General features: G+C 46.9%; 1 protein-coding gene across 1 annotated transcript in view; it reads right to left on the minus strand.

Annotated features, from left to right (window-relative positions):
- The window catches only part of LOC139747265 (calcium-activated chloride channel regulator 1-like), a 319,531-nt gene that overhangs the window by 64,886 nt on the left and 237,660 nt on the right, over positions 1-16,985 (minus strand). Inside the window, 1 exon segment of the mRNA XM_071659359.1 lies at positions 4,651-4,848. Within this exon segment, the coding sequence (XP_071515460.1) occupies positions 4,651-4,848 (198 nt within the window).

Below are 16,985 nucleotides of genomic sequence, written 5' to 3' on the forward strand. Positions count from 1 at the left end.
CCCCCGTTATTTTTACCAAAATCAGTAAAGCGAGGAGCAAGCCAATATATAATACATCACTGACGAGTACAATGGTTTGGGACGAGGATGGGCGTCCAGCGCAGCACAGCTAACACTGTGTCCATCACTTTGTTCTGACCCTGGGAATCTGTTGTTGCTCTGCGGGGGCAAACGTTCCCCTCAGTATGACAAAAGTACGATATACAAATAACAAATGCGATATATACGAGAGTGGCTGCAAGCTGTATGCACGAAGGGGGGAAAAAAAAGGAAAAAAAAATATATAGATAAATGTCACCTGAATAAAGGACTGTCAGGCGGAATCAAATCCTATAAAATCACAGGTACGATGTGATACGACTGTATTCTGCAGCTCCTGGTGATGATGACAAGCTCACGTACCCCATAACTGGAATCACCGTCAAGGCAAACTTTTTTTTTTAAGAGTAAATCTGACCAGCGTTGTGTACGTTGCGGCCCAAATCCTCATTTTCAGCAGGAGCATCGCCTCACAGATTGCCCGAGGACGATACGCTACACTAAGAATGTACTACTTTATAGTGAACCGTATCTTTGGATCCCCCCCTTTGGTTTTGTTTCGTCTTATTTTTCCACGCGTTGCTCCTCACTCCACCCGTCGCGTGTCGCGTCTGGCCGGGAGACATCACAACGCTTCTGTTACGTGAACTGTGCACTGAACAGCATCTTTCGTGGTTATATGGAAGCCACGACCTCCATCCCCCAGCCCACCGTCCACCTCCGGGCCTGCAAGTCGGACCTGGATCATTCCACGCGACGGAACGCGATGTCAAATTACTACCGTGTACTTCATAAGCGACAGGTCATCATAGAACCGTGCGAGTGAACATTATGCTCATGTTGACGTACGCGGGAGACCAATGCCCTCTCCCGATGATGCCTTGGCGGCGGCCGTCTTATGGAAGTACTGGTGAAGAGATAAGAGATATAGATAGGTAGATAGATTGACAGGTAAACAGACAGGTAGATAGATAGACAGACAGGTAGATAGATAGATAGATAGATAGATAGATAGATAGATAGATAGAGAGAGAGAGAGAGAGAGAGAGAGAGAGAGAGAGAGAGAGAGAGAGAGAGAGAGAGAGAGAGAGAGAGAGAGAGAGAGAGAGAGAGGGAGGATCCTCAGCACGTATGAGCCATGAAACATGGCATACGAGTGGCAAATTGGTCTTTATTGAATTTTATATTAAAGAGCGTTTTGTGCAATTACTTCTTTTTTTTTTTTTCTCTTTGATGCCGCGGTTACCGACCCTGACTGAAGTCGTTAAGTATGCCGACTCCCCTTCCCCCCACATGGAGGAATATACCGAGTATACCAGATATAACTATGCTCTTACTGGTGGCAGTATACCAAGAACGCGTCATCCAGTGTCGCATGCAGTGGTGAGCACTTCGATTATCTCACCATGAAGTTATAACAACATACAGAGGTTAGGTCAAAAAGGGCAGGCCATCAAGGGTTCATGGGAGACATACACTTGCGGCACGACGACTTGTGAAAGCGTAGGCAAGACCGCGGCTTGTTTCGTCCATTACACGAAGGTCCTCCAGTCAAGCTTACCTTGCGTGCCTGAAAGGCACTGCCTTCACAGAAACCCGTTCCCCGAAGCAGTGAAAGCACAGTATCTACTTTGAAAAGCCCAGTCTCGTATGAACTACCTATTCTTCAGCAGTTTCCTTTCTTGTGTGAAGTGAAAGACAACATACAATCCACGGAACTGCACTACCTCCCCATCTTTCTGGCCCTGGGCAATCCCAGGGGATAACGAGCGTCTACAGTCACAACAGACGGTGAGGATAATACACCGGGTCATCATCGGAACTCAAGAGGAACATTACTACTTTTAAGTTCAGTGGTGCGATTCTATCACGCTACCATTTCAAGGGAGTTTCATCCCTATCGCGTTACAATATCAAGGGAGAGAGAGAGTGTGTGTCTTTCGTCGCTATCACGTTCAAGCCGTAACCAATCGAGGCTGGAGTGGCTCTTTTGGCTACTCGGCTCCCGCGGTTGAGGAGTTCCTGTTCGCGTACTTTCGCTGCGCATTTCGACCGCACCTCCGAAGATTCCTTCGCCGGGGAGGGCGACAGTTTAGACCTGAACATCAGGTTTAGAGCGGGAATAATATTTTGTTCGTTATTGGTCCGCACTGTCAAAACACATTTACTTAAAAGCTTTGATGTTCGGAGCTCACAAGACGTTCAGACCGCGTCGTCGACTTCAACTTAATACACCAAGAGTCAAAATACGCCCCCCAAAGCTTTGAGGCCCCGAGTTGACAGACACATTCACAACAACATTAGGAAAACCTCAACACAAAGCCCGCGTCGAGATCAAAAGCCAACTGGAACGGCCGCGCTCTCTCTCTCTCTCTCTCTCTCTCTCTCTCTCTCTCTCTCTCTCTCTCTCTCTCTCTCTCTCTCACACACTCCCGTCTCTTCCGGCAAATGCTCTCGCACTCAAAAACTGCTAACGCGATATATAAACAGCTAACCTGGCTCTTATATGCACTTGATCACAACTACCAATGACCCGTGGCACACTCTCACATGTACTTGGGTACAAGTACCAGTGACCCGTAGCACACGAGAGGTATGAAGCTGTTTCCTGAGAATGAATTATGCGAGAGGAATGTTCTACGGCTGATTCTGTCATGAAATTGGATCCAGGTCAGATACTCCGAGCTTCGCCCGGGGGAAAAGTTGTTTATAGAAGTTAAATGGAAAGTGAGGAGGACTGGAATCAAAGGCAGGAGTGTGTAATCCCACAGAGCTGCGGCCCACACCAACACGCCGCCTCCTTTCTGACAACTGTATAAGAAAAAAAAATGTCAGTGAACGCTGGTAGGTTGCTGGGGTTAGGAAGAGGGTAAGTGATGCGTAGGTGGTTGCTGGGGTTGGCTTAGAGGGTTGGTGATGCGTACGTGGTTGCTGGGGTTGGCTGGAGGGTAGGTGATGTGTAGGTGGTTGCTGAGGTTGGCTAGAGGGTTGGTGATGCGTAGGTGGTTGCTGGGGTTAGGCAGAGGGTAGATGATGTGTGGGTGGTTGCTGGGGTTAGCTAGAGGGCTAGTGACGTGTAGGTGGTTGCTGGGGGTAAGTAGCTGGCTGCTGCACAACAATGTGTGTACAGCTCTTGGAAGACGTCCATTGCTGGAGGCTTCTAAGGGAAAAGCTGGTTATGGTAGTTAACATGTGGCTGTTGCTTCTTGGCAGCTCGGTGAGTGAGTGATGGTTGGGTGGATGTTGTTTAACGAGTGTTCAGGTGGCGTTGGCGGGGTTGATTGGTGGTTGGTAGATGGTCGGGTTATGGTAATTATCTACTCTTTACAGTAGCCGACACGGCCATCTCAGACAAGAAGAGGAAGAATTAATTTAAGTTCCTCGAGTGTTTGCATCATAACACAGTCACTCCTCGTATTGCTAGTGTGTACAGGAGCTATGGAAAGTACAGTCTGTGTCCTGGCACTTTCTGAATTTAACCTGATCACTACTTTCCCATTCCTCGATGGTGAGGAGGTCCTTAATTATGAGGAATCATATTTTGCTTTTTATTAGGTGTTGGTTGTTAGTGGTCACGCTTGGTGAGAAATTCTAGGTTGGTAATGAAAGTGAGTGGTGTTGCCTTACGTTCGGGGTGGTGTGGCGTGTGTGGTGTGGTGTGGTGAGATGTGGTGTGGTGTGGCGTGGTGTGGTGTAGTAAGGTGTGGTGAGGTGTGGTGTGGTGTGGTGAGGTGTGGTAAGGTGAGATGAGGTGAGGTGAGGTGAGGTGAGGTGAGGTGAGGTGAGGTGAGGTGTGGTGTGGTGAGGTGAGGTGAGGTGTGCGGAGATAATCCTGGCTTGTGCTGAGTGTAAGAGGTGGCTGGGACCGACCCACTGTGATGATATCTGGTGTGCTGGTCCCACATGGTGGTGCGTTCAGTGCGTAAAACAATAAAAAAAAAAAAATGTTAAGACAAGTTTCATGCTGGTAATCGCCCATGGTCTGAAGTTTAACTTAAACATAACACGCATTATCAAATGAACGGCTTAACCACAGAAAAAAAATATATATGACACCGGTTATATTTTAGTTATCTTTTTTTTTTTTTTTTTTTTTTTTTACCGCCGGCTGCACTAATTGTAGAGGAATAACCTGCCAGTAAAGCTGGCCGAATATCATGTATGAATAATACGTGGGGTGGGGGTAGCCACGTTGCTGCTGATACACTCGGACACCAGTTTCATAAATGATCAGTAAACCTGCTCTATTTATGGTAACACTTTGTGTTTTTTTGTGTCCCAATGTAGATCCAAGCGCTTTTCCTCCCCTTTAATCATATTTTGGTGCGTATGTTATACATACATACATACATATATATATATATATATATATATATATATATATATATATATATATATATATATATATATATATGTGTGTGTGTGTGTGTAATATGAAGCATTAACAGGAGGTGTCTACAGAGTTACCAGTTCATCACCGTATACAACAGACCTACCTGCTGGTGCATAAACATACTGGAACTCTGTCCTGTCCCAACCTACAGGGGCTAATGTATACACACACACACACACACACAGCTCGCCTATGACGACACACCCACATAGCCTCACCTGAGCGTACACGACGACAGGATGCTCCGTGTCGGAGACGTTAATGGGCGCCACAGTGTTGGAGGTCCAGGCGGTGAGGGTGATGGCGTCGGTGGTGGTGGAGGTCGTGTTGGGGGCGCGGGGCGTCGCCAGCACGCGCATGTACAGGCTCTGGTGGCTGTCGGCTCTGTTCTCCACGCGGTACCTCCAGTCACCAGGCTGAAGGAAGAAGAGGATACAGGATTATTTAATTTTTGTGTCAATGGGAAAATGAAGATCAAGTTAGGAACAATTCTGCATGAAACACATTAACATGACCCATAATTCAACATAACCCATAATTCATCATGACCCATAATTTCAGAAGCGCCTCGAGCCGTCCCGAGGTGTTCCTCAAAGTAACAGCTCTGCGGCGGCGTCGGCGTCTGGAGGAGTTTTCCGACTTGCGTCCTGACGAAGGCAGGAGTGGCCGAATACCCCATGATGCACACGTAATAGGATATCGTAGGTAATCCCTCGGTATACTACACTGGAGATCCCGTTCTCAAGTTCAAGGAACGCAGTAGGGTATCGTAGTTAATCCCTCGGTCACCTCACAACGGCTCCTCGTCTCTTTTTATTGAAGCCCTTGTGCACAAGCCCGTGAGACAAGTGGCCGGCGGCGGGGATACACAGTAGCTGATACAAGATTAATGCTCCTCACGACAACGCCAAGGACAAACAGGGAGACTGTTAATGCGTTACTCCCACTTTGATGACACATGTTTCCCGGCCAAGTGAGAACGCAGGTCGACTTTACACAAGAGCTGAGCAAATGTTTACCGTAGAAACGTTTAATAAGAAAGCCGAGGAATATCCCTGCGTCGCCAGGATTAATTTCCTTCACTTTCTACCAGCCAATGGGATTAATTCCCTTTTTTTCTTTGTTAGATCTCATCAGAGAAGTGACACTATATGTCACCAGGAGAATAACTAAGGAAATGTTCAGTGTGAGTAACGAGATTCTGTGTTACGGAATGTGGAAGGCACGTAGTACTAGGAGAGAGAGAGAGAGAGAGAGAGAGAGAGAGAGAGAGAGAGAGAGAGAGAGAGAGAGAGAGAGAGAGAGAGAGAGAGAGAGAGAGGATGGGCGCGAGGAAACGAATACTAAGGGGGGGAGGAAGCCTTCTGCAGGGTTAGACGACCAGAAACCCAAAACAGTCGCCTCCGACTTTCTCAATTAACTTTCATCAATACCCAGGCTTGAGGTGACGCTCTGAACTTGCTAAACGAGAGGCGCTATGGTCAACTCACCCACCCAGATACGCCTCCTCGTTCATCATCCTGAGGTCTCAACGCCAGCTACCAACGTTCTCCAGTTCGTCACTCCTTCCCTCACCACCATCGCGTGGTCACCATTACATGATAACTGGTCACCTTATATAATCATTCTCACCTTGCCATCGTCACAACCACACACACACTTAGAAACCGGCATAATGGTTCTGCATTCTAACTTAATATCTGAATGAAAATGAATCTATCAAGATGAAGTATTCCTCCGAGCCCGCGATGGAACAAGCCCCTTCAGACAACAGAGATCAGCGTCCAGGGCAGCCCACCTCAGACGCAGGGTTAACAACCGTCCTACTCAGGGGTTAAGAATATTGACTTTTGTAAGTCGGGTTCCCTCGGGATGGCCAAGAAATAGTTGGCTAGAGTATCCACCGGCCGGCGCTTGTGGCAATCCCTTAAGTAAATATTAATTCAAGTCCTGTGTACACTCACTTGGCAACTATCTCTTGTTTTCTTTGACCTTTTCCGTGGGACTAATGTCCCTAAACCACCAGCTGCCATGTCGTCCACTCCTGGCCGACTTTCAAGATTTTTGACTGCTTGTTTCTGCATCCAACGCACTTAAGGTCATCATCGCCCTATTGTCAACTGCGACTTTAAGGCATACAAAGTTAAGAGGCATAAGGGAGTCTCCCAAGTTACGGCGATTGCGGACACTATGAGCACGACTGTACGACCCTTGAGCACGTGAGGGTCAGGTCAAGGGATGGCTAGGTCATTCTACCCCATGGGTTATGCCGTTGGGCTTAAGGCATTAATATTCCCATGACGGCATGGCTCGTGAGGTGCTGGTGTCAGTCTACCAATGTCAACAATGTCGAATACTTGCACCGGCTGGCCCTTATATACATATAACAGCCTCCTTCTCAACAGTCAAGTCCACGGGTTAATCTCACTGGGTCGAGCGCAGGGAGAGGTGTTGAAACGAATGTTCTGTATGTTATGCTTTCTTAGGCACGCTATCCGTTTTCTTTTTCCAAGGACTAAGGCGAAGGACGGGTTCAGATATTAAGGTTGATGCGCCGCACAGAACACGGTACACTTCAAGACTACCCAGACGACCTTTAATGAACTGGAATATATATGATGATGCCATTTCAAATACCATGTACCAGCTGAACCACGTAAAAGACGTCACGTCGCAGCTATCTTCAAATGTAATCAAGGCTTCCAGCACTGAAGCTGACATACGCCACAGCCCGAATACCTGTATGAATTTCTGTTGTGAATACGGGCCTAGTATTTCACTAAACCATGATCTCCGTATGTAAGTTACAGAGGGAAGCTCTGGAATTCCATTTACGATTGCAGGTCTTCTTCTTCTTCTGCACTCTAATTTCCTTCGTAATTTCCACAAAGTAACAGATATGCCTAAGGGGGATCCACACATGGAGCTGTTTCCCCTCCGCGCAAAAACTTACTTAAATCCAGAACGACACTGACAGACACAAACAGCTGCTGACAACCTCCCTCTATGAACAGACAATGATAATATTCCACCCCACCCCCCCTCCTCCCTCCCTTCTCACAAACTAAGTAATTGGTTGGTGGGGATGTTCAGTGTCTCACTCATCTAATGCAACTAGAGGGGGCGTGCGTCGCCACCCTACAGGGTAAGTCACGCTACTCTCTTTGTTTGTCCCCTTCTACTTGTACGGAGGGGTTGTTGTTCTTGTTGTTTTTGTTATTGTTAGGCGAGGGAGATCTTCAATGAAATGGAGTTTTGGACCAGCTACTATCATGGCATGGCTTACATGAATGTAGAAAGGGAGAAGAGGTTGAAAAAGAAGAAAGTCTACTGTCGTTATGGTACTGTGAGCGTCTTTAAGATAAAGATCTGTCTTCCGAAGCCGCTGTGTATATGTTTACAATGACTTGCACGATGACCCATCACTCCTGTATCTCCAGTTACCCAAGAGATCAAGGTACCAGCTGTCCACCAACTTCTGCAGCTGTGAACTCGAAAAAAACTCCACACTTCCATCAGCCGACGGAGGCCATCTCCACTGCTGGCAATCCCCAAACCTACCCACTTACTCGTCTGTAAGCCCAAGTACCCAGACACTCGACAAACTGGATGGCTAAACAGCACACTGCGAAGTACCTACCACCACCATCCACTTCGCATACACGCCTTACAAAATGTTCGTTGCTGACTGGGAAATAACCTTTCCTTTCTCTCCCAGTCCTTTTGAGATCATAAAGACTATCATCTCGTAAGGTTATCAAAGTCTACATTGGATATACGTTACTCCTGACACTGGCAAACGCAGCGCAAGAGGTTAGGAAGCACCAGAAACATTCGGAAACGTTCGAAGCCAAGCAATGAACACGACGGCATGCAGTTGACAAGGACCTCTGCCTGCCCCTCGCCGACGGCACCAACCGGGAGAAAGTGCACAGTATTTCTGAGCTGGGGTACTTGAAACAGGTCCAGAGCGCACTTAAAGCAGAGGAACGAGTCCCCGAAACGTCGCTGAACAGCGCATTAGGTCTTCCGGTTTACGCTTACAATTCCCTTATGTAAAATTAAGCGGCTGGATGTTATTTACTCGCGAAATATTACGAGGACGCGCCAGTTCGGGCGAAGCTGTCAGGTGTTTTCTTTGTGGAGCCCCCAAGAGCCGAAAACTTTCTCGCCGAAGTCAGTTTATGAAATGTCTCGGAACAAGAACCCCTGACGCTATCCTGGCCGGGTTAAAGCAAGTGGCTTTATATCCTTTCTTCTATTCTTGAATTTAACAGTAAGGTCGAAACATACAACATACAGTAAAGGCCTTACGTAGGGCTGAGCATTTAGAAACTGGTTTTGTTACGCTGGAGTTCAGTGATTTCCTATTGACGTACACATGAAATACTGTTCAGTTGTGGGGACAATGTTTGAGTCACAAAGGAGATAAAATGTTTCGGTATCTGCTGTATCCTGCCAACATTCACAACCCTCGTAGGAGACAAGGACTTATGTGCCGCCGGTTTTAGTCTCTCGAGCTCAAAACAGAGGTGGTCTTTTCTTATCAGACGTTTAAGGTGAGTACTAAAGTTGCAGAGTGATTTAGGAAGAAGGTGGGGACTACAGAGCACTGAGATGACTTAAGTTCTGTGTTCTCGGTAACGGCCGAACGTTCCCGCTACTGGTGACAATGTATGTTATGGAAAATGAATTCACAAAAGGCTAAGAATGGTAGAACCGTAACGCAGAAGAACCAGTGATACAGTTGTATTGACAATGTGTTACCTTTAAGATACTTGCGAGTTCGAAGGTTAATATATATATATATATATATATATATATATATATATATATATATATATATATATATATATATATAATGCAGCTTAATGTTGACACTGAGGCACAACTGACGATAATTTCTAAATGCTCCTCTCCTGTGAGGCATTAGTTAAAAGAACTGATATGTCGGTGATGCGCGACAAGGGCAGTATAATGAGAACCCACTTAATAATTCACTTACCAAACATGTCCTTGCTTTAACGCATGAGATGCGCTGTCGAGTCGGCTTTTAGTGGGGGAGCCTTTAAATATCCGCAGCACTTGTAGAAGAAATTCACAAAGTCTGTCGTGGGTCGTCCCATAACTTGTCCATAACGAAAATAAAAGTTAAATTTACTAATAACACCATCGTCCACACCGGGCCATCTTCGACGATAGAGATATCCTATGTTTTCCCCAAAGTAATCTTGAAGGAATTCATGGAAAACCTTACGTCGAGTATCAGAAAATAATAGAAGTAAGATCTGCGTCCCAAGGCCCCCGCTTCCTCCCTCATTCAGTCCCATAATGCAGAGTTTTGTTTACATATGACGTCGTAGGGGATTGAATCCACGAGTTGCAGGAGGTTCATTCTTCTGGACCCAGCACTCGGGGAAACTCTCCACACACAATTTACCAAATTGGATCGAAAGCAGAGGTTGCCTGCCGCATTGGGCTCGAGCGCTCGCCCATGCCGTACCAAACCGGCTGGAATGTGTCGGCAAGGACGCATACCAACAGGAGATCCAATACTGCAGGAACAGAATCTATTATCAGTGGAACAGGAGTGACTGCTACAGAGGGAGAGAGATGGAGGATCTGCTGCCTCGGTGAAAGGAATAAATCATATATTTGTGATAAGCTGTTACCGCATTGACGAGACCTTTCTGGACAATGACAGTAATCAATTACCTCAGCAAAGAAACGCGTGGAGCAGCAGCGCGACAACAAGGATCTACTGCCGTGGCAACGGGAGGCAACGGTAGAGGGATCCGTTGTATTTAGGATTAAACACCGTGGCAGAAACAGCACGAGATGCTACCAGAGCAGGCCAGACCTACCGTGAGGACATCAAGAGACTGCGATCGTGTAATGAGTCAAATTACAATAATTCAGTCAGGTTTACACTTAACATTTGATGAAAATAAAAGTCAACTTCTTCGGTCGGCTTCGAACGAGCTTTGAAGCTTCGAACGTTCTGAACCGGGAATCATTACCCACACAAGCAATGCCTACATCATACGGTAACCCCACAACTCCTTCCAAGACCCCATAACCCTGCACGGCCTTCCTCTCCTTCCCCAACCCCATTTCCTACACTAACCTCCCCTCATCCTCACTCACCCTGCACGGCCTCCCTCTCCCCAAACTCCCATCCCCCTACACACCTCTTCCCTCCCAAGATCCCTGCCCGCAGGTGGACGTGGCGGCCTGTGCAGGATACAGCCCATCATAGGTAAACTAAACGAAATTATCATCTGGGATATGCCACCACGGGGAAAGTGTTCGGATCCGGCTTTTTTAGTCGTACCCAACATGTCTACCACGTTTAAAGCCTCCTCCGCAATCCCGTTTCCGAATTAATTTCTGGTCACGAAGAGGTAGATGTAAAGATGGCCACGCAATTACACCATCATAATAAAGAGAGAAAAAAAAAGAGATTCTTATTCCATTAATACATACTAAAGGGTTAAACGTTTGACAATGTATTATTAGCTTCGAGATCCCTTAATTTCATCCATTAATTATCCAGTTTTCACGTATGTTAAGCAACAGCCGGCTTTTTCTTCGTCAGCTCTTTGGGGGAAAAAACTAAAATCACATATCTATGTTAATGATTATGTTAAAGACATGAATAAATAAGAAAAAGTTATCTTTCGCCGCACTTATTTCCAAAACTTAAATCACTGACGACATAAACTTGTCTGCTGCACTATCATTCACAGTCACACACACAAACATACACATGTAACTATGTGCACACACACACTCGCCTGGGTAGGCGCGCGCGCATACACGCACGCCCAAGAGATTAAGTCGTGATTGCGTCCTGAATGGATTGTTTCGACTGCGCTACAATGGCCAACAGTGTATTTTTCGATGAACCCTTTCATATATTCCGGCACAAATGCAGCGAGCTTTCATTCTCTGGCAACTCATATAATTCAGACGTCGCTATTAATTCTGACATTTATATCCGCGAACCGAATGTAAATAATATCGAACTCTGAACAGCCTTTACGGGCAACTGCGTATTTGTACAAAAAGAAAAAAAAAATGAAATGTTCGATGCCGGACAGAGAATCCTAAAGGAAGGTTGTATTGGCCGTACATCTGCTGGTGTGTTGGGTCAGGATACGAGCAGCTGGCCGGGTGGCATCGCCTTACCACAAGGCCATTATGGGCTGTGAGGTTAAAGAGGTCAACAAACACGGAATGGCCGAAGATTGATCCATTACTCTCCCACCTCACACCCGTACCGGGGGACGACACAGCCTCACGCACCAGTCTTATGTTACTGATCATTCCATATGGAACACCGGGCGTACTTCAGGTTACGTTCCAGACGGAACACCGGGCGTACTTCAGGTTACGTTCCAGCTGAACATGCTGGAGGAAGATTACCGTGGGGAGGGAGAAGGGGGCGGGAGGAAGGTCTCTAGGCATATCCGTCACGGCCATTAGCATTATAGATAAGCCGCGTTGTTATTATCCATCATGAGAACCAAGATCCACCCGGGGCCTCGCGCGGTAATTTCCTGCCGCAAGATGACATGAATACAAAGTAGGAGGAAGCCCACCACCGCTTTGTCTGGTTCTCAAGAGCGAATTCTTAATAGTAACTTGGTATTGTCATTTAAGTTTTAATTAAAAAAAATAGAGGGAGGGGTTGGGGAAGGGATTGGGATGGTGGCGGTCAGCGAGGAACACTGCGCCGGTAAAACGTAATGGGAGTGGTTGACTTGACGCGTCGTACATAGGATCCAGGAATATAAGGATATTATTAAGCATTTTTTCAGGCCCCTGTTACCACGTCGTGTCGGGCTGGTCTAGCCCCTCCCCTGATACCACACGGTTCCCTGACAATTGATACAAACGAGTCTTAACACCACCTCTGTACCTTCGTGGGTGGAGGAGAGGCGCGTTCGCGAGAGCGGACATGAGGACGCCCCTCGGTGATGACTGTGTGGGCGGCGATGGTGATGGTTCGTTGGGTCGGCCAGCGCTCCTGTGCGACGCCGAGAATGAATAATTGTTTTCATGCAATAACAGCTGCCGGTGAATGACGTAATGAGAGTGGTATTTACGTGGGTAATCGGCGACGCATAATCAGTGGCTCGGTGACGCGTACAAATTTATGCAGAAACACACGCACGTGCGCATTTACAGAAGTACCTCCACACACACACACACACATACGGGGGGGGGTCAGACCAACCAGCATTGAGAGGCAAGGCTCGCCCAGCGCACACTCAGGTCCGCGAACATTTATTGGGAAAATTAGATTTCGGGTCCAGGCCAGGTCTGGTGGCGGCGGGGGTCTGAAACATTACGAAACTGTTGTCTAAACTTTTATTATCTACTTGTATCTTGCTCCGTTATTATCCTCTCCCGAAATAATGGTCCGTTTTCTCCGTGGAGGAGGGACTTGCACGTCTTGTCTGTTTCTCTGATGATGGTGCTGTGGAATCTTGTCGTACGTGGGGATCTACCAGGAGGAAGAGGGAGGGAGGACTACGGCGGAGTTGTTCTGGGTATGTTGCTGGTGGGGGCCCTCGGTCGACGGCCAGGGGGTACTGAATGGTTTGTCGGGTCGTCGAGTTATGGACACCGATCGAATTTAATAGCCTCAAAGCACGACTCTACCCGCAAACACTCTCGCTATAAGTATCCAGCCTCTCCCCACCACCAACTGTGGGGCCACGGAGGCAGACATCCCGTAGATGGTGTGGACGATGGAAAAGAAGAGAAATTCATACCAGCGTCTTGTTTTTGTCCTGCCAATACAACACCCAACTCTCTTGATCCACTAGTCATGTCCGGCACTACAGAGAAGCAGCGCTTCAGACAACATACTCAGGGAAGTACTTGGGGTGAAAATAATAATGACATGATTACACAAGAACACCGATGATCATGATCAAAAGTCTGCTTGAAAGCAAGGAAACATTATCAGTTCATTAACCGCTTCCACCACGCACAGATAGCAAGCGGGCTTCTGGGTGGCGAGAGAGAGGGAGAGTATTTCAACACAGTGAAAAGGATGAGACACGACCCTTGCCCTAACTTCCCTTCACTGTTGGAGAAACGACCACGAGCAGTGTAAGAAAAAAAAAAGTGGTAGATGATACGGGTCGTTCAGATACCTTCCAGGCGTCATATATTCGTAACAGGAAAATGCTCAAATTACCTGAGGTCGATCCAGCTAAGGGATTTACGCAATCCTAATGGACGCCGGAGGCGCTGGTGGAGCGATTAGCAGTAAAGGCATGAGGGGAGGAAGGAGTAAAAATAGGAATGATGTTGGAAAAAAAAAGAATTGGTGCTTAATGGGGGTTAATATGGTTTGGGGTTCCGGGCAATACATTTTCTATCAGGGTCCGCGCTACCCAAGTAATGTAACGGAGGTATATGATTTTCACAGATTCGTGTAGCCGTACTTACGTTACTTGCGAGACGACTTACCCCTCGAGAACTGGACACCGAAAATACTGTTGCTGAAACCAAACGGATGAGAATATCTTAATGGCGTTTCACGGCGACTGGCCCCAACATTTCACCAAATACTCTAGCCCTTCCGTCGCGTCTGAAGTATCTTTGATGTGTCCATCCTGTAGCAAACCTTTGAGAAGATGGTATACGTTTTCCTAAGCTTCTACAGTAAACAAACATCTGCTCCCTTAGTTGTACACTTCGGGTGTATCTTCCGGGACACTGGGCTTTAACACCTGCCTTGGACTATTCTCATGTGAACACCTGTCTCATTAGTAGGACGGACACCTGTCTCACAAGCAGGATTGGGCACCTGCCTCAAGTTAAACGTAAGGAAGATCCTTGTCCAACATCTGCCTATGGTCAGATATCCAGGGGTATGCCACTACTGTACGATCCTGTCATGGGTAAAAGAATAAAAAAAGAAAATGGTGTAGCCATCACGAAGATATCAAGGAACTCGTAACCTCTTCTGTTAATGACTAAATTACTTTAAGAGGATTCCAACCTACCCTTCAAGAAGCTTAAAAAAGGAATGCCCTTTGTAGCGATAGGTCACACGAGCAGAGAGAGAGAGAGAGAGAGAGAGAGAGAGAGAGAGAGAGAGAGAGAGAGAGAGAGAGAGATCAAGTGGCAAAAAAAAAAGAGAGAAAATGGTTGATGTGTCCATTATCAAAGGACATTCGCGTCACGCTGTTGATTAACGGCCAAAGACGACACACCACAGTCAGGATCCGGTTAATTCACGTCAGATAATCTCATTCCGGCAGACGGAACGCCCGGCAGAGCAGAACCGCCAGGGAGTGTGTGTGTGTGTGTGGCTCCCTTACCCATGAATTCTTAATTACGTTGAGGTATAGTTTCTTTCAGTCTTATAAACTTACCGCAATATTCGTTAACGTATTTCGTGATACGTGAGAGGAGACTGGCAACAGTAAAATCAAAAGAAGACACAAACGATGACAGGAAGGAATTTGGTGATAAGGAATAACACAGGAATAGATAATGGTATCAAAACCTATAAATGGTATTTAGTTACACTCCACTCCCACAAGCATCTGCCTGACATTTTGCCTCGGCCATTGCAGAAAACCCATGACGCACGCGAAATATACATGAGCTGACGCAGATATGCACGAAGTCGCAGGTGAAGCTGACGCTTACAATATGCGAGAGGGGAATAGTAAACAGAAAATAAAGACAATAAGACAAGAAGGAATCAGATTAAGCATAGCATTTCAACAAGCTCGCTAGCGCGCGCACACACACACACACACACACACACAAGAAGTTGCCCCACTTACATACACACACACACACGAAGTTGCCCCACTTACACACACACACATACAGTGCCATGGGGTTGGTGCACACGGACATCCTGCAGCGTTACCGGAACTTATGGAGCAGTGAGACCCGGTATGGACACCCTCCCCCCAACTGACGTAACCAGTCCATTGGCTGTGACTGCCGACCAACTATCCACCTTTCCCACCAACTCGTAACAAGTTACCCGCCTCCCCCTCCTCCCAACGTCTGGGTTTGCTTGTTCTCCTTTCGCTTAATTGTATCACAAGAGAGAGAGAGAGAGAGAGAGAGAGAGAGAGAGAGAGAGAGAGAGAGAGAGAGAGAGAGAGAGAGAGAGAGAGAGAGAGAGAGGAGTTCGCTTATTAAGCCGCCCCCGAACTCTCGAGTTACGGCTTCGACACAATACCAGGCCACTCCGACATCAGGGCCAGAGCCTCGCGCTGCGAGACGAGCCCGTCTATGGCTCTCGATCTCAACCACCCGATCAGCTGCAGACAACGGCGAGCGACTGCGTTATTCCCGCTCCGGCTCGTTACCTAGTGCAAGGAGAGCGAAGGTCGCTAACATCACCGCTCTACCGGACGTTCCTTGCACTTGCTAGGGAGACGGAACGCTAACGAATGATCCATTACGTAATGCGTACGCTCCCTAACGAACGTGGAAGAACTCGAGGACGGGAACAGACGATAGAATTCTTCTCAAGACAACAACAGGGGAATGGCGAAACGACGGAGGGCGTTGGCAGAACCATGAAAGACTACAATGTCAATTAAATATTTTCTGTCTTAGGAGACATGCCAAAGTCTCGGTCACGTTTACAACAAGTTAAGAAGGAAGTGTCCAAGTGTCCACGTCTTCGCGGTAAGTCTTCCTCACAAACATGTATGGTAACATCATGACGTAAATCCAGTGACTTCTAGCGGCTGAATGTTCATTTGTGTCTGTTCTGCAAAGCATTGTTGGTTCGGGCTTTAGCATTCTGTGTGGGGTCTGTTAGAGTTGAGCCAGTGGCGCTTTCTCCTCACTTTCGAACTACCCTGTTGGGAGAAACAATGCACCCATCAACTACCTGCAAACAAGTACGAAGCAAACCTGAGACCTACGGGAGTACAATGGGGTAATACAGTGACAAGTGGGGTCCTCTGGGTTTCTGGTTGTTTGGACATGCAGGCCGTCAACGTCAGACTGTATCCACCAACCGAATGATCGTGAATACCTTCGTCAGGTGTAACTGAAAGTTCTTAAGACCACAAACACACTCACGACTCAGGTGACCATGAATCCTTTATGAAAACGCCGGGGTCTCCGATCACGGACAAAAGTCATTGCTTTCATGTCAACATTTAGTCCCTTTCCTCCGCAAAATTTCAAAAATCATAATAAAATTGGAGCAGCTGATTCTAGGCGAGATGTGACTAGCCAGAAAAGGAAAAAAAAAATAGATAGGGAAATATCTTAAACATATACGATAATTCTCTCAAATTCGTTCTGGGAACTCGGACACTAGCCAAGAACTGTGTGCTAAGTTGAGCCTGTATATACGTATCTAACACAGTAAAACCCAGTCTAACCCTGGGCTCCTAAGGGATAATACGATTAAAAACGCGTGCAATAGTCCAAATCGAGATGCATCTCTGGGCAAAAACAGGGCGGGTGAAAACGCTTTTCTGTTCTCTCCTTCCTAGAGTCTTGTTAGTTTTGTAATGGTATCAGACGCCTTATGATGTAG

This window comes from Panulirus ornatus, chromosome 68 (genome assembly GCF_036320965.1).
Source record: "Panulirus ornatus isolate Po-2019 chromosome 68, ASM3632096v1, whole genome shotgun sequence".
NCBI classification, from domain to species: Eukaryota; Metazoa; Arthropoda; class Malacostraca; order Decapoda; family Palinuridae; genus Panulirus; species Panulirus ornatus.